This window comes from Oncorhynchus masou, chromosome 10 (assembly GCF_036934945.1).
Source record: "Oncorhynchus masou masou isolate Uvic2021 chromosome 10, UVic_Omas_1.1, whole genome shotgun sequence".
In the NCBI taxonomy this organism is placed as follows: Eukaryota; Metazoa; Chordata; class Actinopteri; order Salmoniformes; family Salmonidae; genus Oncorhynchus; species Oncorhynchus masou.
Genome location: NC_088221.1, coordinates 24,324,151 through 24,348,840, shown reverse-complemented (window position 1 = coordinate 24,348,840; position 24,690 = coordinate 24,324,151). Strand labels below are relative to the sequence as shown.

General features: G+C 45.4%; 1 protein-coding gene across 1 annotated transcript in view; it reads left to right on the top strand.

The window, feature by feature from the left end:
• The window catches only part of LOC135547375 (BCL-6 corepressor-like), a 65,238-nt gene that overhangs the window by 4,495 nt on the left and 36,053 nt on the right, over window positions 1–24,690 (top strand). Inside the window, 6 exon segments of the mRNA XM_064976352.1 lie at window positions 9,254–9,395; window positions 12,456–12,531; window positions 18,942–20,829; window positions 20,832–22,246; window positions 23,713–23,769; window positions 24,312–24,477. Of these exon segments, the coding sequence (XP_064832424.1) occupies window positions 9,307–9,395; window positions 12,456–12,531; window positions 18,942–20,829; window positions 20,832–22,246; window positions 23,713–23,769; window positions 24,312–24,477 (3,691 nt within the window). The 5' untranslated portion in view covers window positions 9,254–9,306.

Below are 24,690 nucleotides of genomic sequence, written 5' to 3'. Positions count from 1 at the left end.
TTAAGCTAATGTCACTTGTTGTTGTTTGTGTTCTTCCACTGAATACAACAACAGTCCCAACACCACCGCTGCGCTCTTGGCTGCTCATGCGAGGTGCCTGTGAACAAAAGTGAAGGCATGGCAGAGAGATGGGGGAGATCGAGTTTCGGTGTGCTGTACGCCTCCCGGAGGAGATGTCATGGTTTGATTGAAGCCGAGCCTCCGTCCAGGCCTCATGGGATATCGCGCTGAAACGGGAGAGGCCTTTTTTCTCTCTGTTTCACAGAGCATTTAGTTCCGCGGAGCACACGGATCACTTCCCCGCAGAGAGACGTGTCACTACCCCCGTATAGCACCCACAGCGTGAGTGCCTAAGACGATAAATAGAGTGATGTGAGATACTATTATTCTTTCATTGAATGGGGAACAAATGAATACAGAATTAAGTGTGTCAACCATCCCGGTCCATCCTTGGTCTGAACTAGAGTGTGATTTTTGAATTCGAATAATGTTGCTTTTGTGCAAGGTGGATTATTTATTTGGCCTAGATTATTTATTTGGCCTATGTTCATGAATTATCATTTTGGGAGAGGATGTTGACGATGAGACTTGGCCAGCCAGCCGTTCTCCTTTTCGTCTAAGTAGGCCCCATCTTGATCAAGCAGGCCCGTTTTGTTTTTAGATGTTATCGCCTACTGCTGACGAAACCCTACAGACACTGCGCAGAGCGCGGCAGTTTGAGGGGGCGTGTGTATGTTGCGTATTTGTATTACACCGCTCAAGATAACATTCATTTTCCACCGAACCATACAATTCTAAATTACGCACTGTTTGGATCTACATGCAAGACGTGGGCTAGGCCAGTGGTTCCCAACCTTTTTCGGTTACTGTACCACCAACTAGATGTAGTACCGTCTTGTGTGCGTTTTATATAGAAATCCGGCATTAAACATTTAATTTGAAGCATAGCAGCAGCATTGATGATTTGAACGTAATTTAATCACACAGTAGGCCTATCTGATTCACAGCCAGTTCCATCACATTCGCAGCCAAGAATTTAAAGCAAAATACATTTGATTCAGGGGATATTATATTCCCAAATATCTCCATATTGATTGAGCCATGGCCCACTGGGCACACACTGGTTGAATCAACGTTGTTTCCACGCCATTTCAATGAAATTACATTGAATCAACGTGGAATAGACGTTGATGTGAAGTATATGCCCAGTGGGGACTTTCTCAAACCTCAAAAATGTGTAATAGGATGTTTCAAAGAAAATAATAAGGCTAGGGACTTTAAATGTTCCGGCTGCTGCACATACACTATGGAGGCTTCAGTCTAGAGCACCCGGTTAAATTGTGTTTAAGAGCATTTAACTCTCTAAATGGTTAAATGAGTGAGGAATACACCATTGACAGTTTATGAGGTACACCAGCCCTTTCACAAAAGGTTCGCTCCTGCAGACTGTAAGTCATGTGGCCGTGGTTTACTGTATAAAGCAGGCAGACTGGCATAGAGGAATTCAGTTAGTTTTCGATGGAATGTTAGAATGGGCAAAACCAGTGACCTAAGTGACTTTGAGCGTGGTATGATCATACGTGCCAGGCGCGCCGGTTCCAGTATCTTAGAAATGGCCGGCCTCCTGAGATTTTCACAGCGACTGTCTAGGGTTTACCGAGATTGGTGCGACAGTCAAGTTATCACTTAAATAGCAGCCAACCATTGTCACTGTTGATATCATATGACACATCTTGATTCGTTTAAATGAACTAACAGAACAAGTGGTTCGTTACCTATTCCGCGATGGATTCCTCCGGAAATCAACATCTGACATTCCAAAATATACATAAGCCTTCTTCTACAAGTTCTCATCTAACCAACCATGTAGGCCTGTAAATGATTCCACGTTTCCGTGTGGCCTTGGAATAGTTTTAGTTTAAACAGCGTTACACCCCAAAGGTTTGCCCCCCGTTCTAATGATTTCAGCGTGTGTTTAACAGCGTGTGATTAACAGAAAAAGTGTTGTGTTACACTTACCACATTGGCGACCCACTTGAATTCAAATGCAACATATCAGAATGTAGTTAACTGTCTTCTACAAATTGACCTCTAACCAGTGATGTACATATTATTCCCAGATTCCCTGTGGCTTTTGAGCTGTGTTCGTTTGAACAAGAACCACATCTCCCCCCTCTTGCACAATTGATTTCAACGTGATATGGATAGGAGTTATTGACACAAGTTATGCATTTCCGTTTTGGGACCCACAAATCACAATGCAACGTTCCAAAATGTAGTTGTGTTCTACAGGTTCTCTAACCAGTGATGTAAAAAAAAAAAAAAAAATCTCCAGTTTGCATGTTTTATGTTGTTGTGTTAGTTTCAACAGTGAATACAACTTGATTTCCCCCATAATCAGTGATTTATTGGCACTTTATTGGGTTTTTGGTTTAAAAAATAAATAAAAATATTATTACTATTGTTGCGTTTGATAACTATGATAAATATGTAGAGTATGTGAAGATAGTACATTTTATGTTTTCAATATCACAAACTGTTTTTTTCATATTGGTTATTGATTTGGACACGTTACAACAGTGTTTTGACATTGGGCTATTTATCAAAATGTCTTGTCAACAGGAAGCATCTACAGCATCATTTTCAACTTAAGTTTTAGGAATATAAATGGAACTTTCAACATTAATTTCCAATAGTATTGTCAGATTAAAAGTGCTCAATTAATCAAAAAACATGTTGCGATTGATTTATTTTGATGATATAGGCCTAAGGCGACTAACATGCGCATCCCTGTTACTACAATCCTGGCCCCCCTGGGGACATAACAGGTCCATTTAGTACTAATTTGGCCCGGGATGAATGGCATGGTTCAGCGGCCGTCGCCGGTTCTCCAGTGACAGCACGGGTCACACAATGTCGCCGTTGTTGGCGGTCATGCTCCCGGACTGTCCTCCCGCACTGACTTGCATTCGCCTGTGTGGCGGGAGGGCGAGAGGCCTTGTGTACAGCCCGCGCGCAAATAATGGACAGCTGTTTTAAACAGCCATTCTCTCTCTCTCTCTCTCTCTCTCTCTCTCTCTCTCTCTCTCTCTCTCTCTCTCTCTCTCTCTCTCTCTCTCTCTCTCTCTCTCTCTCACACACTCACACACTCACTCACTCACTCACTCCCCCGTGAGTGCGCGCGCTATAGTGGAGCTCTCTCTTGTCCATTCTCTCCTCGACCTCCCCACGCCCTCTGCCACGGGACTGCGTGCATGGACACAATGTACCCGTTGTAGGGTTATGTATTTCATTGGTCATCACGTGTTCGCTATATGGGAATTATATATGCATATGTAGTCGTCCCCGTGCTGATAATGTGTTGACAATTGTGGATAAATTGTGCTACATTGTTGGGATTACAAGTGATTCAGACTTGGTTGTGTAATTTTTTCGGGAATAACATTTCTGACTTTCCATGGTCATGTTGTGACACTGTCCTCTTCTTTCACATTCAGTCCCTGTGTGTTACGGAATAAACTGCTGCATACTGACTACGGGATTGTTGTATCATGTGGAGTGGGAAGTGAAAGCCCTCCTCTGCGCGGTTTAGTCCCCCTATCCGCCCCTGTGCGCTCTGCTGCTGGCTGCCTATCGTGCCTCGCTAGTATTCCGTGCGTAGATATGTTGGAGGCCTGCCCACGTCTCTCTCTCTCTCTCTCTCTCTCTCTCTCTCTCTGTCTACAGGGAGCTGTCTCGGAGTTTCCCTACACCAGTCTCTCTCTCTCTGACACACACACACACACACACACACACACACACACACACACACACACACACACACACACACACACACACACACACACACACACACACACACACACACACACACACACACACACACACACACAGCGCGCACGCACGCACAGACACACACACGCTGTAATGCAAACACACAGGCACTCTCTCTCTTGGCAGCTGCGTGTCTCTCGAGATGTGCTGTTACGCACGAGAGTGTACGAGAAAACTGGGGGACTGGAGAAAGGGCTAGTTCTATCCGAGATCGTTGGGACGTTCCTACCCTAACCTCTCCATAACCGTAACCAACTGCAATGGGGTAGGATCCCGGAGAGCAAGGACCCTGGAGAAAGGATTGGTTTGTCGGGTATAATGATCCTGGTAATGAATGTGACAAAGGAATAAAAGAAATGTGATATATATCAAAAGACACATTGATCACTATTATTGTACTTCCCATCTGTAATCTTTGTATTACCTTAAACGACAAAAATGATAGGGCCCACCTGGCATTATGGGCAAAGATGCAGTTTTCATTTTGAAGTAGTGAATTGATTGCAATATGCTAATCTCTAGACGTGATTTTAAAACCATTCCGAGCTTTGTTTTCGTTGTTTTATTTTCGGTCCACCCAAGTGGTATGCGTTTTCTTTTTGTTTTGGCAGCACACACACACACACACACACACACACACACACACACACACACACACACACACACACACACACACACACACACACACACACACACACACACACACACACGCACACACACACCCGAGTCCTGCGTAGTGGTGTGTGCATTAATCCGTGTTAATCCTCACTCCTCACCCCCGTCGCTGCGGAGATTATCCTGCGTCACACTGCATTTTTTTTAGAGCAGAAGCTCGAGCCTCTGCGCTCCAGAGAGAGATGGCCCCGGGCCCACTCCTCCCGCCCTCCTCGTCCCAGTTCGCTCGAGTCTAGAGAGAAAGACTTGCACAGCAGCATGCCAGGCACGGAAAAATGGACACATTTCCAGATTTGTAGCCTACGCCACCCACATCAATATAACGTGTTTGTTGTTTTTAACATATATCAGCATATATGTCACATAGCCTACACATTTACATTTAGTTGAATCTCTAGAACAGTTTAGCCAGTTGTGTGTATAAAGACGAGATATTTATGAGTTGATGACCCATACCACTGCCCTGCTACACACACGCACGCACGCACGCACGCACACACACACACACACACACACACACACACACACACACACACACACACACACACACACACACACACACACACACACACAGCTTCCTTTCTTCTCTCCTGAGGTATAACAACTGAAAGGAGGGCAGCCTGGGGGGTTGGTTGAGCGCTGGCCGTGAGGACGTTATTGTTCCTCCGCATATGACAGGTCAGATGGAGTTGAAGTCGTGATAGTAACAGGAAACGAGATCGGACTGGAACAGATCTCTCTCGCTGTTTGCCCTTTCTCTCTCTCTTTCTCTCTCTTTCTCTTTCTCTCTCTCTCGCTTATTCAATTCAAATGGGCTTCATTGTAATGGGAAACATGTGTACATTGCCAAAGCAATTGAAATAAAAACAAGTGAGAAGAAACAAATGTAACAACATCAACCAAAAACATTGCTCTCAAAAATGTTACAAAAATATTTTTTTACATTTTCAAGTGTTATATTATCAGCTATGTACAGTGTTTTAGTCATTTGAAAATTGTAGAGGAAGATAAATAAATACAAATTGGATGGCATTCACAAGGTTGTTTGTGCGCCACTGTTTCCCTTCTCTTTATTTTCATTTTCTCTCTTCTCTCTCTTTTCTCTCTCGCTCTTTTCTCTCTTTCTATTTTCTCTTGCTCCTCTGTCTCTCTCTCTCTGATGACACTTGCTAAAAACACCCGGTGGTTTAATAGTGCGAATCGTGCTCCGCTCCAGCGGTCTGTTTTATAAACGCAGCCCGACCGGCCCTCTCCGGTCTGCCTGCCGCATGGCTGCGGCCTGATGGATTGCCGTCGAGAGATGTTTGTTGTGCAAACTATTCTTAGCACCAGGGATGGGCGTCGACGTGGCCTGGCTTTTCCTCCTGTTGTACACACACACTGTACACACATACACAACTAGCTCTTCAAAGATGCGCAGCTGGTTCTTTTACTATTTACTGTGCATTGTAGAGGCGTAGCTGTCGAAACATTCCGGCCTCGGACACTGTAAATCATTTACGGCCTAGGCATGGTGGACAGGTAGCATATAGCCTATCCTTATAAACCTACAGAAATGTAGTGAAACCCTCCCTTGACATGAAAAATGTCTAAAGCTGCCATAATCTTTCTCTATCCTAAGAAATATCTAAAACCTTTTACATTTATAGCCTGTATATCAAGTATCTACCGTACCAGTCAAAAGTTTGGACACATTTACATTGTAGAATATTATTGAAAACATCAACACTATGAAATACCACATATAGAATCATGTAGTAACCAAAAAAAGTGTTTTAAAAAATCAAAATAGAGTTTAGATTTTAGATTCTTCAAAGTAGCCACCCTTTGCCTTGATGACAGTTTTGCACACTCTTGGCATTCTCTCAACCAGGTTCATGAGGTAGTCACCTGGAATGCATTTCAATGAACAAGTGTGCCTTGTTAAATGTTAATTTGTGGAACGTCTTTCCTTAATGCATTTGAGCCAATCAGTTGTGTTGTGACACGGTAGGGGTGGGATACAGAAGATCACCCTATTCGGTTAAAGACCAAGTCCATTTTAGGGCAAGAACAGCTCAAATAAGCAAAGAGAAACGACAGTTCATCATTACTTTAAGACAAGAAGGTCAGTCAATGTGGACAATTTGAAGAACGTTAAGTTTTTTCAAATGCAGTCGCAAAATCCATCAAACTCTATGATGAAACTGGCTCTCATGAGGACCGCCACAGGAGAGGAAGACCCAGAGGATAATTTCATTAGAGTTACCAGCTTCAGAAATTGCTGCCCAAATAAATGCTTCACAGAGTTCAAGTAACAGACACATTTCAACATCAACTGTTCAGAGGAGACAGCGTGAATCATGCCTTCATGGTCAAATTGCTGCAAAGAAACCACTACTAAAGGACAGCAATAATAAGAAGAGAAGAAACATGAGCAATGGACATTAGACCGGTGGAAACCACTACTAAAGGACAGCAATAATAAGAAGAGAAGAAACATGAGCAATGGACATTAGACCGGTGGAAATCTGTCCTTTGATCTGATTTGATCTGAGTCCAAATTTGAGATTTTTGCTCCCAACAGCCGTGTCTTTGTGAGATGCAGAGTAGGTGAAAGGATGACCTCCGCATGTGTGGTTCCCACCGTGAAGCATGGAGGAGGAGGTGTGATGGTGTGAGGGTGCTTTACTGGTGACACTGTCTGTGATTTATTTAAAATTCACACTTAACCAGCATGGCTACCACATCATTCTGCAGCAATTCGCCATCCCATCTGGTTTGGGCTTAGTGGGAATATCATTTGTTATTCAATAGGACAATGATCCAACACACCTCCAGGCTGTGTAATGGCTCTTTGACCAAGAAGGAGAGTGATGGAGTGCTGCAACAGATGACCTGGCCCACAATCACCCAACCTCAACCCAGTTTGAGATGAGTTGGACCGCGGAGTGAAGGAAAAGCAGCCAGCAAGTGCTCAGCATACTCCTTCAAGACTGTTGGAAAAGCATTCCAGATGAAGCTGGTAGAGAGATTGCCAAGAGTGTGCAAAGCTGTCATCAAGGCAAAGGGTGGCTACTATGAAGAATCTCAAATCTGTATTGTATTTTGATTTGTATTTTGATTTGTTTAACACTTTTTTGGTTACTACACTATTCTATATGTGCTATTTCATCGTTTGATGTCTTCACTATTATTCTAAAATGTAAAAAATAGTACTAATTAAGAAAAACCCTTGAATGAGTAGGGTGTGTCCAAACCTTTGACTGGTACTGTACATACTGTATTACCTCAATTATCTCAATTACCTCGTACCCCTGCACATTGAGTCGGTACTGGTACTGTACATACTGTATTACCTCAATTATCTCAACTACCTCGTACCCCTGCACATTGAGTCGGTACTGGTACTGTACATACTGTATTACCTCAATTATCTCAACTACCTCGTACCCCTGCACATTGAGTCGGTACTGGTACTGTACATACTGTATTACCTCAATTATCTCAACTACCTCGTACCCCTGCACATTGAGTCGGTACTGGTACTGTACATACTGTATTACCTCAATTATCTCAACTACCTCGTACCCCTGCACATTGAGTCGGTACTGGTACTATACATACTGTATTACCTCAATTATCTCAACTACCTCGTACCCCTGCACATTGAGTCGGTATTGGTACTGTACATACTGTATTACCTCAATTATCTCAACTACCTCGTACCCCTGCACATTGAGTCGGTACTGGTACTGTACATACTGTATTACCTCAATTATCTCAACTACCTCGTACCCCTGCACATTGAGTCGGTACTGGTACTGTACATACTGTATTACCTCAATTATCTCAACTACCTCGTACCCCTGCACATTGAGTCGGTACTGGTACTGTACATACTGTATTACCTCAATTTTCTCAACTACCTCGTACCCCTGCACATTGAGTCGGTACTGGTACTGTACATACTGTATTACCTCAATTATCTCAACTACCTCGTACCCCTGCACATTGAGTCGGTACTGGTACTGTACATACTGTATTACCTCAATTATCTCAACTACCTCGTACCCCTGCACATTGAGTCGGTACTGGTACTGTACATACTGTATTACCTCAATTATCTCAACTACCTCGTACCCCTGCACATTGAGTCGGTACTGGTACTGTACATACTGTATTACCTCAATTATCTCAACTACCTCGTACCCCTGCACATTGAGTCGGTATTGGTACTGTACATACTGTATTACCTCAATTATCTCAACTACCTCGTACCCCTGCACATTGAGTCGGTACTGGTACTGTACATACTGTATTACCTAAATTATCTCAACTACCTCGTACCCCTGCACATTGAGTCGGTACTGGTACTCCTTGTATATAGCCTTGCTATTATTTTGGTGTCAGAATTTTTTTGGCAAAAGTTCTTCTTACTTTTTAACTCTGCGCTGTTGGGAATGGGCTCGTAAGCATTTCGCGTTAAAGTCTACATCTGTTGTGTTCGGCGCATCTGACCAATACAATTAGATTTGATTTTGAACCACGTTCGCCTTAATCAATCTTGTGTTGCCGATCCCTTAAGCCAATTGAACAATCGAAATCTGTAACCCCACACCTTCCAGGTTTCTTTGTAGGCCAAATGCACTCTGCTGTTTTATGTAGGCTTTTAATGTGCTTTATTGCTTAATATTGTGAGTTTAGGCCTACATGGATGGACTGACGGAGAGCGTCACAGCACCGTTTGGTATTAACTCTCTTACAGAGCGCTGGTCGGTTGGAGGTGTTTTAAGATGGACTGTCCCATGAGGGGATGACATGCTCTCCGCTACACAGATGTACGGAACAGTTCCCCCATGGATGAGTCACGAGAGGGCCCAAATGTATGGGATGGTCATGGAGGAGAGGTCAGTTTGCCTTTCCGCCTCTCCTCCACCCTCTATTCTCTCCTCTCAACCTCTCCATGTTCCTCAGTTGACATACAATCTGGCTGCACTCTTCTTCTCTTTCCCCTTCCGACTGCTGAATTCAGTCCCCCCGACAAGGTTTTCGGTGAGTGTGTGGAAAAAACAGTGCAAGTGACGATGTAGGAGGGGAAAAACAACGATCCCGGCTGTTTGGGCTGTGGACTTCCTCGGACCTGATTCTCTCACACACAGGACATAAAGGGTCCGTGCCATCCGGGATGACAGGACATAAAGGGTCCGTGCCATCCGGGATGACAGGACATAAAGGGTCCGTGCCATCCGGGATGACAGGACATAAAGGGTCCGTGCCATCCGGGATGACAGGACATAAAGGGTCCGTGCCATCCGGGATGACAGGACATAAAGGGTCCGTGCCATCCGGGATGACAGGACATAAAGGGGTCCGTGCCATCCGGGATGACAGGACATAAAGGGTCCGTACCAGGACATCCGGGATGACAGGACATAAAGGGTCCGTGCATCCGGGATGACAGGACATAAAGGGTCCGTACCATCCGGGATGACAGGACATAAAGGGTCCGGGATGACCATCCGGGGATGACAGGACATAAAGGGTCCGTGCCATCCGGGATGACAGGACATCCGGGATGACAGGACATAAAGGGTCCGTGCCATCCGGGATGACAGGACATAAAGGGTCCGGGATGACAGGACATAAAGGGTCATCCGGGATGACAGGACATAAAGGGTCCGTGCCAAAGGGTCCGTACCATCCGGATGACAGGACATAAAGGGTCCGTGCCATCCGGGATGACAGGACATAAAGGGTCCGTACCATCCGGGATGACCGGTATTAAGCCTGTCACATACTTGGAAACCGTTCACGCATATATTATGACGACATTTTGTGACGTTTTTGTTCGTTTTGGTGTTCGGCAGGGGCAGGGCCGGCATTATTGGCGTCCTTAGGGGGCCTGGCACGGCCTACCGTAGCTCCTTGCCCGTCCAAATAAAATATTAAAATACTGATCATTTATTTGCCCGAGACGCCGGTGAAAGAAAGATGCAAGGGAAACAGGGCCCCTCTGTCTTAGTATGTGTGGCCCATGTATCTGATGCAGTCTGGAGTATGGCATGTCCCATCCCACCATATAATGATAAAATAGAGTGGCCCACCCTGTTCTTCATTCACAATTGGTGATTACAATTTTTTAAATGATGTTGTTATAAAAATAAGCTGTTACCGTGTTCCAAAACATATGCTTTCTGATTCATGGCTGTTTTAGCGATAGCATATTTGAAATGTATTAATTACACTGTTAGAATGTTACAGTCACAATTAGCTTGAAGGGGGGTCCCTCGAGGCCCAGCAGTTCTAGTTTTAATATCATTTGTGCATGAGCAAGCGTGTACACAAATCTGCCCCCTTATGGAAACTGAATGCCATCCAACTGATTCGCTCTAATGCCGAGTGCCTAAGTTTGGTAGCCGAAGTCTACACCCCTTCGTCATTGATTGGTCAACAGTAGTAGTCCAAGTAAGAGTGGGAACTATGGATGGGATGTTTCAATCAAGTGTTTGTTATCATTCAACGAGAGACTGCTAGTATTCAGGCACATTTTTTCACTTAAGAAATACTGCGCTAAAATCTTAGTCAGGTGTAAAATTATGCGACTAAGACCTCCTTGGCAAAAACGTAAAAATCTATTATAGATGTCTTGATATATCTTCGATGAATTCAGACTATTTTGAGGAAGTGTATACTGGCTCTTTTGTTGCTATGGTGTCTCAAGAGGGACAAACAGTCAACTTTTCTCTTGTTTTTCAAGCGAATGTCTATAGTTAAAGGGCGTATGCGAGGCACAGACGTTCACTTCGTCTAGCCAAGTTCTTCTGCTACAAGCAAACAGAACCTTAAGAGTTTTCAGTTTCATCTCATGCAGATGTTGTTCGGGCAAGCCAGGCAGGCAGGATTCGGTTGTGCTCAAGCCTCTATGCAAGGAAGAAGAGGGGGAAGGGAGGAGCTGCGCAAGCGAGGGAGAGGGTGAGCGAGGAGAGGGTGATTAATGAGCTTGGGGTCACTGTAATAAAAGCGGCATGCCGGTGGCGAAGCAGCTCGAGCCACAGACACGTTTCTTTCCAATGATGGAGGAGCCGAGTATCTCTCTCACTCACTCACTCACTCATTCACTCACTCACTCACTCACTCACTCACTCACTCACTCACTCACTCACTCACTCACTCACTCACTCACTCACTCACTCACTCACTCACTGACTGATTTGGGACTTCTTACTCGACGCAACCAGCACTTTCATCATACAAAGGTCACAATGAATTGCTTATTGAGTTCTGATGCTGTGTGTGAGTGTGTGAGTGAGTGAGTGAGTGTGTGTGAGAGAGACCGGTTTTGGGCCATTTTCTACTATGTGGGCTAACTGAGAAGAGAACACTTTCCTATTCTGGGTTTTGAAATAAATCTTCATGGAGTTTGTTTATTAATTAGTGTGTTTGTGTGTGTGTGTACGATCTAGTGCTCTGTAGCAAAGGTTGAATGGCCTCCCACTGGAGTGGTCTGTGAACTATGATCGTCCCTCGCTTAGCTGGCTGCCAGAATGGAGGGAGAGAAAGAATGAGGGAGAGAGAGAGGGTCAAGGAGGCTAGAGCGAACAAGTGTGTGGAGAACGTGACTGAATGGCCTGGGCCCCACAATGCACGTTGTCTACTCCCTGGGAAGCGGGGGGGCTGAATTGAGAGCGTGGGGTAGAAGGGGGACTACTTCAGCTGGCGGGTGTGTATTTATGTATGTGTGTGTGTTGTGAGTGGGTCGGGATAGATGTTGCTATAGCAGATACATCACACCCTCTCTCCACCTTTCTGCCCTTCCTTCACCCTCTCTCTCTGTTGTTGTTGCTATTGAAAACTCAAGCCTTTAAGCTTGTCATTAACTAGAGCACTGCACACCACTGCCACACCACTGTGTGCGTGTGTGTGTGTGTGTGTACAAATGATTCTGACCATGTGTTTTCTCTTTCCAGGAGAGTACCTGTTAGTGATGCGGGGACCCAGAGAAACCTGGATTTAAGAGAAGGCAACCACATCACACAAAGCATGGTGCGTCATCCATGTATAAGATGTGTATTAGTGTTATAACACTGTTTATAATAAGGTTAAGACACATTAACCATACCCTCATACCTCACACAAGTGAAGTCATACCATGTGTATAACATGTTACAGGTGTATAAGGCAAGTCGAAGAGTGTTGTATAGCAAGTTGAAGAGTGGTGTATAACTAGTTGAAGAGTGGTGTATAGCAAGTTGAAGAGTGGTGTATAACTAGTTGAAGAGTGGTGTGTAACCTGTTGAAGAGGTTTTTATAACCAATTGAAAATGTGTTTAACCAGTTGAAGTGTGGTGTATAACCATTTGAAGAGTGGTCTATAACCAGTTCAAGTATGGTGTATAACCAGTTGAAGAGGTGTGTATAACCGGCTGAAATGTGGTGTATAACCAGTTGAAGTGCAGTGTGTATAGTCAGTTGAAGTTTAGTCTATTACCAGGTGAAATGCGGTGTATAACCAGTTGAAATGTGGTGTATTACCATTTGAAGTGTGGTGTTTTACCAGTTGAAGTGTGATGTATAACCAGTTGAAGAGTGGTGTATAACCCGTTGAAGAGGTGTGTATAACCTGTTGCACAGTGGTGTAAGAGTGGTGTATAACCAGTGAAAGATTGGTGTGTATAACCTGTTGAAGAGGTGTTTATAACCAATTGATAAAGTGTATAACCAGTTGAAATGTGGTGTATAACCAGTTGAAGTGTGGTGTATAACCAGTTGAAGTGTGGTGTATAACTGTTGAACACCAAACTTCAACTGGTTATACACACCGCTGTAAATTGTTATACACCACTCTTCAAATAGTTATAAACCCTCTTCAACAGGTTATACACACCTTTTCAACTGGTTACACACCACTCTTCCACTGGTTACACACTACTATTCAACTGGTTATACACTCATCTAGAACTGGTTATACACACATCTTCAACTGGTTACACACCACTCTTCTACTGGTTATAGACCAAACTTCAACTTAACATACACCACACTTCAACTGAACATACAACACACAATAACTGGTTATACAACACTCTTTAACTGGTTATTTTCTTATTTCTTCTTTTCTTCCGTTAATGGGATCGATTTGACAACGGCCAGTGAAAGTGCAGCACGTCAAAGTCAAACAACAGAAATCTCATAATTAAAATTCCTCAAACATACAAGTATTATACACCGTTGTTAATCCCACCACAGTGCCCGATTTCAAAAAGGCTTTACGACGAAAGTATACCATGTGATTATGTTAGGTCAGCGCCAAGTCACAGAAAAACACAGCCATTTTTCCAGCCAAAGAGAGGAGTCACAAAAAGGAGAAATAGAGATAAAATGAATCACTAACTTTTGATGATCTTCATCAGCTGACACTCATAGTACTTCATGTTACACAATACATGTATGTTTTGTTCGATGAAGTTCATTTTTATATCCAAAAATCTCAGTTTACATTGGCACGTTATGTTCAGTAATGTTTTGCTTCCAAAACATCCGGGGAATTTGCACACTCTCCGGGGAGAGCCACATCAATTTACAGAAATACTCATCATAAATGTTGATGAAAATACAAGTGTTATGCATGGAATAAAATATATACTTCTCTTTAATGCAACCTCTGTGTCAGATTTCAAAAAAGCTTTACGGAAAAAGCACACCATGCAATAATCTGAGTACAGCGCCCAGGCACCAAAACAAGCCATACAGATACCCGCCATGTTGTGGATTCAACAGAAGTCAGAAATAGCATCATAAATATTCACTTTCCTTTGATGATCTTCATCAAAGTTGCACCATAAATGTTTGGTTTTTTTCGATAAAGTCCATCATTTATGTCCAAATACCTCCTTTTTGTTTGCGTGTTTTGTTCACAAATCCAAATTCACTAGGCGCTGACACTTAGTCCAGACAAAAAGTCAAAAAGTTCCATTACAGTTTGTAGAAACATGTCAAACGATGTATAGAATCAATCTTTAGGATGTTCTTTTAATCATAAATCTTCAATAATATTCCAACCGGACAATTCCTTTTTCTTTAGAAATGAAAAGGAACGTAGCTCACTCTCACGGCCGCGCGCATGACTTAGCTCATGGCATTCTTAGTCAAACCTCTTAGCCAGACCTTTTAGTCAAACAGCTCTTATTTGCTCCCCATTCACAGTATAAGCCCGAAACAAGGTCTAAAAACTGTTGGCATCTAGTGGAAGCCTTAGGAAGTGCAATCAGACCAAATTTTACACTGTATATTGGATAGGCAAAGACTTGAAACCTACAAACCTCAGATTTCCCACTTCCTGGGTGGATTTTTTTCTCAGGCCTTTGCCTGCCATTTGAGTTCTGTTATACTCACAGACATCGTTCTAACAGTTTTAGAAACTTCTGAGTGTTTTCTATCCAAATCTACTAATAATATGCATATCTTAGCTTCTGGGCCTGAGTAGCAGGCAGTTTACTCTGGGCACCTTATTCATCCAAGCTACTCAATACTGCCCCCCAGCCATAAGAAGTTGAAGTGTGGTGTATATCCAGTTGAAGTGTGGTGTATAACCATCTGAAAAGTGGTGTTTTACCAGTGTAAGAGTGGTGTATATCCAGTTGAAGAGTGGTGTATATCCAGTTGAAGGGGGGTGTATAACCAGTTGATGAGTGGTGTATAACCAGTTATAGAGTGGTGTATAACCAGTTTAAGAGGTGTTTATAACCAGTTGAAAAGGTGTTTAACCAGTTCAAGTGTGGTGTATAACCATTTAAACTGTGGTGTATAACCAGTTGAAGTTTGTTGTATAACCAGTTATAGTGTGTTGTATAACCAGTTGAAGAGGTGTGTATAACCAGTTGAAGAGTGGTTTATAACCAGTTGAAGACTGGTGTATTACCAGTTTAAAAAGTGGTGTATGTTCAGTTGACGTTTGATCTATAACCAGTTGAAGAGGTGTGTATAACCAGTTGAAAAGTGGTGTATAACCTTTTGAAACGTGGTGTATAACCAGTTAGAGAGGTGTGTATAACCAGTTGAAGTGTGGTGTTTAACCTGTTAAAGTGATGTGTATACACTAGTTGAAGAGTGGTGTGTAACCTGTGGAAGTGTGGTGTTTAACCAGTTCTAGAAGTGTGGTGTATAACCAGTTGAGGAGTTGTGTATAACCAGTTGAAGAGGTGTGTATATCCAGTTGAAGAGTGGTGTATAATCAGTTGAGGAGTGGTGTATAACCTGTTCAAGAGTGGTGTATAACCGGTTGAAGAGGTGTTTATAACCAGTTGAAGTGTGGTGTATAACCAGTTGCAGAGTAGTGTATAACCAGTGGAAGAATGGTGTGTAACCAGTTGTTGAGGTGTGTATAACCTGTTGAAGAGGTGTTTATAACCTGTTACATAGGTGTGTATAACCTTTTGAAGAGTAGTATTTAACCAGCTGAAGAGTTGGTGTATAACCAGTTGAATTGTGGTGTATAACCAGTTGAAGAGGTGTTTATAACCAGTTGAAGAGTGGTGTTGAATTGTGGTGTATAGCCAGTTTAAATGTGGTGTAGATTCAGTTTAAGTGTGGCATATAACCTTTTGAAGAGTTGTGTATAACCAGTTGAATTGTGGTGTATAACCAGTTGAAGAGGTGTGTATAACCAGTTGAAATGTGGTGTATAACCAGTTGAAAAGTGGTGTTTTACCATTTGAAGTGTGTTGAATAACCAGTTGAGGTGTGGTGTATAACCAGTGGAAGAGTTGTTTATAACCAGTTGAATTGTGGTGTGTAACCAGTTGAAACATGGTGTGTAACCAGTTTCCAAAACTGTTTCAATAGTGTCTGTAAGTATAACAGAACTGATTTGCCAGGCAAAAACCTGAGAAAAATCCTTCCAGGAAGTAGGATTTTTTTTGTTTTGTAGTTTTCTATTCAATTTCATTACAGTGTCCATTGACTTAGGACTTAAATTGCAGTTCCTATGCCTCCCACTAGATATCAACAGTCTTAAAAAATTGTTTCAGGCTTGTATTCTGAAAAATTAGGGAGTTAGAGCAGTCTGAATGAGTGGACCCTGCAGTGTCACAGAGCTTTTTCATGCGCACGACCGAGAGAGTGCCTTTCTTGTTTACCTTTTATATTGACGACGTCATTGTCCGGTTTAAATATTATCAGTTATCTAGGCTAAAAACAACCCGAGGGTTGAATATAAACATCGTTTGACATTTTTCTATGAACTTTACGGATACAATTTCAATTTTTTTGTCTGCCTGTTGTGACTGCGTTTGAGCCTGTGGATTACTGAAGAAAACGTGGGAACAAAACGGAGGTTTTTGGATATAAAGAGAGACTTTATCGAACAAAATAAACATTTATTGAGTAAATGAATGTCTTCTGAGTGCAACCATTTGAAGATCATCAAAGGTAAGTGATTAATTTTATCTCTATTTCTGACTTGTGTCACTCTTCTACTTGGCTGGTTACTGTTTGTAATGATTTGTCAGCTGGGCGATGTTCTCAAATAATCATAAGGAATGCTTTTGCCATAAAGCCTTTTTGAAATCTGACACCGTGGTTCGATTCACAAGAAGTTAATCTTTAAACCTATGTAAAATATTGTATGTTTTCAGAATTTTTATCATGTGTATTTCTGTATTTGAATTTGGCGCTCTGCAATTTCGTTAACGTCCCACATACCCTAGAAAGGTTAACTAGTTTTTGAAGTGTGTTGTATAACCAGTTGAAGAGGTGTGTATAACCAGTTGAAGAGGTGTGTATAACCAGCTGAAGAGTGGTTTATAAGAATTTGAAGAGGTGTGTATAACCAGTTGAAGAGTGCTTTATAACCAGTTGAAATGTGGTGTATGACAAGTTGAATCAAATCAAATTTATTTATATAGCCCTTCGTACATCAGCTGATATCTCAAAGTGCTGTACAGAAACCCAGCCTAAAACCCCTCAAACAGCAAGCAATGCAGGTGTAGAAGCACGGTGGCTAGGAAAAACTCCCTAGAAAAGTGGTGTTTAACCAGGTGAAGTGTGGTGTATAACCAGTTGAAGAGTGGTATTTAACCAGCTGAGGAGTGGTGTATAAGAATTTGAAGAGGTGTTTATATCCAGTTGAAGTGTGGTATATAACCAGTTGAAGTGTGGTGTATAACAAGTTGAAATGTGGTGTATAACCGATGTAATTGTGGTGTTTAACCCGTTGTTGATGTGTGGTGTATTACCAGTTGAAGAGGTGTGTATAACCAGTTGAAGAGTGGTGTATTACCAGTTGAAGAGTGGTGTATTACCAGTTGAAGTGTGCTGTATAACCAGTTGAAGAGTGGTATTTAACCAGCTGAGGAGTGGTGTATATGAATTTGAAGAGGTGTGTATAAACATTTGAACGGTGATGTATATCCAGTTGACGTGTGATGTTGAAGAGGTGTGTATAACCAGTTGAAGAGGTGTGTATAACCAGTTGAAGAGGTGTGTATAACCAGCTGAAGAGTGGTTTATAAGAATTTGAAGAGGTGTGTATAACCAGTTGAAGAGTGCTTTATAACCAGTTGAAATGTGGTGTATGACAAGTTGAATCAAATCAAATTTATTTATATAGCCCTTCGTACATCAGCTGATATCTCAAAGTGCTGTACAGAAACCCAGCCTAAAACCCCTCAAACAGCAAGCAATGCAGGTGTAGAAGCACGGTGGCTAGGAAAAACTCCCTAGAAAAGTGGTGTTTAACCAGGTGAAGTGTGGTGTATAACCAGTTGAAGAGTGGTATTTAACCAGCTGAGGAGTGGTGTATAAGAATTTGAAGAGGTGTTTATATCCAGTTGAAGTGTGGTATATAACCATTTGAAGTGTGGTGTATAACAAGTTGAAATGTGGTGTATAACCGATGTAATTGTGGTGTTTAACCCGTTGTTGACGTGTGGTGTATTACCAGTTGAAGAGGTGTGTATAACCAGTTGAAGAGTGGTGTATTACCAGTTGAAGTGTGGTGTATAACCAGTTGAAGTGTGGTGTATAACCAGTTGAAGTGTGGTGTATAACCAGTTGAAGAGTGGTGTATAACCAGTTGAAGTGTGGTGTATAACCAGTTGAAGTGTGGTGTATAACCAGTTGAAGTGTGGTGTATAACCAGTTGAAGTGTGGTGTATAACCAGTTGAAGTGTGGTGTATAACCAGTTGAAGAGTGGTGTATAACCAGTTGAAGAGTGGTGTTTACCTTGTGTATAATATTGTTTATAATCAAATCAAACTTTTTTTATTCAGCACATTTCTTACAGAGGATGCATTTGAAAGTGCTTAACAAGTTGAGAAAAATAATAACTAGACAAATTAAAATAGTAAATAAGTGGACCTTAGAGACTAATGTATTAAAATAAATAATCCAAGAAATTTGAAATGGGATATAGCACGTTTATAATTGGTTTAAACCTGTGTTATTTCTCCTGTAGGTGGATGCCAGGCTAACGCCCCTTGCCGCCATGGGGCTGGACCGCAATGCCTTGATGCGGGACGGCCTCCGCCTGCATGGCAGTGTAGTCTACCCAGGGATCCGAGCGCTGTCAGCCGAGAAGCCCCACGAGGGGTCCACCACCCTCCCCCTCGGCTACAACCGGGACGGCCTTCCAGACCTCCTCTACAAGCCTGACGTTTCCATGGACCGGAGCAAGCCTACCAACGGCTACCTGGACCTGTACAAGAGCCCTCCACCAAGCCTCCATAGGGGACCAGAAGGGCTGGACAGGAGAGGTGTGGGACCTGGGGGGGAGAAGCCCTCAGAGCTGGGTCTGGGGGGTGCTGGTGCAGGAGCAGGCGGGTACCTGCGTCTGCCCTGGGGGCTGAGTCGGGGGCTGTACCCCGAGGCGGGTCTCTACCCCTATATGGACTCTTCCAAGTATGCGGCCCTAAGCATGTACAAGGCCCAGTTCCTCAACCAGCCCAGCCCCTACCTTCCCCAGCACTTGGCCTACCAGTCCCTCTGTGCCTCCCAGGGGGGGAACATGAACCCTGCTGCTGCCTCCGCCGGCGAGAGGCTCTACTACATGCCCCCCTACCCCCCGTCCCCCATCTCCTCCCCCCTGGTGGGGTCTCCCATGAGGATCCCAGCGGTGTCGGTGGCCCCCACCTCCATTGTGCCCTGCCAGGAGAAGGGATTGAGTGTCGGGTCTCGTGTCCACCACGAGGGGTCTCCGTTTGGGCAGCAGCTTCACCAGCCACCCCCTCCGCCCCAGCACCTTCTCCCCCCCCACACAGACAGAGACAGAGACAGATCCCCCAGCAAAAGCAATAAGCCCAGTAGACCCCCCTCCAACAAAGGAGCCAGTAACAGCAATGGTAGTAGTAGTAGTGGTAGCAGTGGTGGGAGTAATACTAATAGCAGTAGCCTTCCTATTGATTCCTCCCCTCGCGCCTCTTCTCGCCTCCCCCAGCCTGCTCCTCCCCTGCCCCCCCCTCACATAGACAGCACCATAGACCTACAGAGGGCAGTCTCTAGAATAGTACCATTATCTTCCTCCTCTTGTTCTTCTTCCTCTTCCCAGACAATACCTCACTCGTTCTATGTGAGCAGCATGGCTCCAGAGCACCCATCCCCTGCCCGGCCCAGCCCCCACAAACCCAGACCCAGAGATGGGGTGTCGGATCACAGGGCTGGGGGATGTGAGAAGAGACCAAGTCAGAGCCCTTCTAAACCATCCTCTGAGCGGCCAGCCCCACTGAACCAGCCCCCGACTACCAAAGACCCAGCAGACCCAAAGCCTCTCGACCTCTCTGGAAGATGGTTGGAGTTAGGCCTGTCTCCTAACAGCTTCCCTGTGAAGATGGAGGCTCTGGGGTCCCCAGGGCCTCGGTATGGACCTCTCCCCAGCCGGGAGCTCCTGAAAGAGACCCTCTCTCTCTCGCCCCCCTCCCTACCCTCCCACTCCCTCTCAGTGGTCAGCAGCACGTCCTCTAAAGCCCCAGAGAGGCCGGAGATGATCAGCACTTTGCACTCCTCCTGGGTGGTGCCCACCCTAACACCCACCTACACCATTGGGTCCACCCACGCACACCCCCACCCCCCAGCCCTGTCCCCACCCCCCAGGCCCAGCCCAGACACCCAAGGGAAAGGCTCCTCTCCATCTGTCATCAAACACAAGGCTCTGGAGAGAGTCCTGCCCCAGCAACGCAGTCCATCCTGCCCCAGGGTAGGAGAGACAAATACTACCCCAATACCTTCCAATCTCAATCCCCCCTCCACAATACCCTTGTCCCCCAAACCCAATAATGATTGGCCCAAACACAGCCCCAGCCAATCAGAAAGTTCCCCCATGGCCGGCCATCATAGGAACTCCACAGAGAAGCCCCCAAAGCCACCAAGAGGGCTGAGACATCCCGGGAGGTGTCTCCATATAATAAACGTCCGTGTCTAGAGAATTCCAATGGGCACCCTCCCAGCCACCTCTACCTGCCCCAGAGCGAGGCCTACCTACCTCACAGCATGGTGTACGCCAACCGATACCTGCACTACTCTGTACCCGACGGCATGGCCCTCCACTCTCTCCCTCTGCCAGGGAAGGGCCCTGCCTACCCTCCCCCCATCCTGCTTGGCAGTAACAGCCTGTACCCCTCCCACCTGGCAGCCAAACAGACCTTACCATACCACAGCTACGCTGGGGAGTACCTCACGTACAACTCCCAGGAGATGACCCACCCTCTGATGCACACACACCCAGACTCTAAAGCCCTGGAGCGGGCAGATCAGCGGCCCAAGTCCCGTGGCCAGGACAAACCTAGGGGACTCAAAGAGGATTTGGGTGGGTCCCACAGGGGCCGGAGTGATGTGGAGACAGGGGAGGGGTCCCATGTGAAGCGCAATAAAGATGCAGGGGAGTGGGGAGTGAGCCAGCCCAGACCCCTCTCCTCGTCCAGCACCAGTATCCCTTCCAAAGATAGAATCGTCTGCATTGACCTCGTACACTCCGACACAGATGGAGAGTCCACGCCGGCCGCCAACAAGCCGCCACTCCCTGTCATTGTTCCCATCACCAGGGGCAACCAACACCAGTGTGGCCATGGCGACAAAAGCACGAGGGAAGTGGAGCGAGAGCCAGAACACCAACTGCATCATCATCATCATCTTCATCACCACCCCAGCCCAAGCTCCACCCTGAGAACTACCCACACAGACAGACAACCAGAGACCCTCTGTATGAGACCCAGGCCCCTCCAGGAGACGGGCTGTCCGGGTGTGGCCTCTAGCCCACTTCAGGGCTCTCCAGGACTGGTTACACGGGCCGAGGAGAGCCGTGAGGGCCAGAGCCCTTCCCCAGACCCAAGGGACCAGGGGGAGCAGGCCAAAAGCACCCTGCGCTGTGCCCGCACATCTGGGGACCGCAAGACGAGAGACTGGACTCTTGGCGATTGTGACCGCACCGCAGTAGACCGCACAACTGGCGATAGTGGCCGCATGCCTGGCGACCGCACGTCTAGAGAGGAGAGAGAAGAGATGGACAGACGATCCTCCTCCCACCCCATCCATCGCTACATGGACCTGGGGAAGGAAAGAGAAAGAGAAGGAGGGAGCGTTGAAGACACAGAGGAGTCACATGGAGAGGGGGATGAGGACGAAGAGGGTGGACGAAGAGGCTCACGGAGGACCAGTCTGACCAAGAGGATCGCTAACTCTTCAGGCTACGTCGGCGACCGCATCAAATGTGTCACAACCGAGCTGTATGCAGACTCTAGCAAGCTGAGTCGGGAACAGCGCGCCCTGCAGGTGAGTTGAGAGAACTGCGGCCGTAGGTGGGTTAGGGTGGCGGGCTGTGGATGTGATGATAAACATGACTCATTTATCTTAAACCTTTCACAGTTTACATTTCAGTTCCAATGTGTTCCATGCAGGAATCAAACCCTCTACTCTGGTCAATTCTGCCACTCATTCTAGGGGGTCATAGCGGGTCCTTGTATTTTGGAAAGACTATATGATGTCTTAGATACCTGCTTCCCATATCTGAACTGGGGTGACAGTTAGTCCAGGGTTATAGACTTATCCCAGCCCTTAGCTGTTGCCTCTGAGTTTATGAGAGGACATTTGAAGCCTGTTGACAGTCAGTGATTTAGTACAAGGCCTGTTCAAAGGTTAACCTAGCCCTGTGAGTTGTCTAGGCGACATTGGTGAAGTTGTTAGCGTGCCCTGCTCTGTGCATCTTGCTCCAGGAGAAAGAGAATGAGAGTGTGTGTGCGTGTGTGTGGTGGGTGGGGGGGTGGGGTGGGGGGGTCAAAGGCACGTGTTGCTGGACTTCACATTGTGACAGTGGTAACCTCATGGTTCACCCTGCCTCTTGCTGTGCTTAACCCCAAGGTGACCCAGAGGGGCTGGAAGGTGGGTGGATGGGGTCCCTTGTTGATTAAGCAGCCCCCTCCACCCTTCCAACCACCCCACACCCACCCCGGCCTTGTGCAAGGTCACACACCCCTCCCCCAATGGCTATTAGTGCCTAGCTTCTCACTCACACATATTGAACACATGAGAACACACACACACACACGCCATATACACACACACTGATTCAGTGCTGCATGATTGAACCCATTCCACTTGGCTGCATTATTGATTGATCATCTACTTTTCTACCTACTAAAGACCAGTGGGTGTAGTTACATTACATAAAAAACACAGGTGTTTACCATTTCTGGCTAGACACACACTCCTCTGATGATGTATCTGCATAGGGCCGAGGCACATTTATGTTACTGGTTGGTTCCACCCGTCTACCCATATGTTGTAAACATGCCTTTGAACCATCTGGTTTGTCTTTAATTGTGATGCTTGCTCATACAGGGCTGGAACACAAAGCTATCAAATGCTAGATTTCTGGACGTTGGCTATCATCTTAATACATTTACAAATAATAATTGTATTGCCTTTCTTGTTGAAAAAAATATATAATTTCAGTTCAGAAAACAAGGGTTTGACAGTTTATTAATGTGATTATTGATGGGTTCACTGGTTTGATTTGACGGTGTGTGTGTGTGTGTGTGCGTGCGTGCGTGCGTGCGTGCGTGCGTGTGTGTGTGTGTGTGTGTGTGTGTGTGTGTGTGTGTGTGTGTGTGTGTGTGTGTGTGCTTGGTGGGACTGTGGCTGGGGTGGGGTGGAAAGACATGTGGAGAAAAACATTTTAACATACAATACCTACATGAAATGATGGACAGATATATTGAGCCCCCGTTCTAATTGCTTAGATGGAAGTCATATCACGAGAGGAGAGTAATATAAGTCGCCCTGCAGCTAACTGGGAGGTCAGTTCTTTACATTTCTCTATCTCACTCTACCCCTCACACACACTTTCTCTCCCCTTCTACCCTCGTTCTGCTCCCTCTTTCTCTTTCTCTGCACTATCTTTCGTTCGGTCTTTTCCTCACCTGCTCTGCACTGCGTACTCCTTCTCTCTCCCCCTCCCTTTCTTTTTCTCTCTTTCCCCTTCTCTCTCTCTGTGAGCCTCAGGGCTAGCCGTATGTGTTTCCTAGCTGTGTTCATGTTTCAGGAAGGGAGATGGCAGGAACTAGAGCCTCAGAGCAATCGCATGGACTCACCGTGGCTGACTGCACTAGTCTAACCTAACCATGTCTGGATGTGCTTGTTCATTTATCTCTCTCTTTGTTCTGTTTTGTTTTGGCCTCCTTTTTTGACACAATGTGATCTTGTTGTTTGCTTCGGTAGTCGTTCAGCCCAGATTGAGGTTTAGAGAGGTGTGTGCGGCAGAGGCCAGACGGTTAGTGGGTTTCATGGCTGTTTTCTCTGTGTGTGTCTCTCTGTGTATGTCGTGTGTGTGTGTGTTTAGCGGGCGATGATGCGGTTCTCGGAGCTGGAGCTGAAGGAGAAGGAGTGCGGGGGTGTGTGTGTGTCTGCGTCGGCAGCGGTAGCAGGACAGGAGTTGGCAGACCGCCAGCGGAGAGAAAGAGAGTGGGAACACTGCCAACACACCGCCAGGCAGGGAGAGAGGGAGGGTGAGTAACCCAATGCACACACACACACACACACACACACACACACACACACACACACACACACACACACACACACACACACACACACACACACACACACACACACACACACACACGCACGCACGCACACACGCGCACACACACACACACACACACACACACACGCACACAGGCACACACACGCAAACTTACAGCACTCAGCTAGGCAGGGTT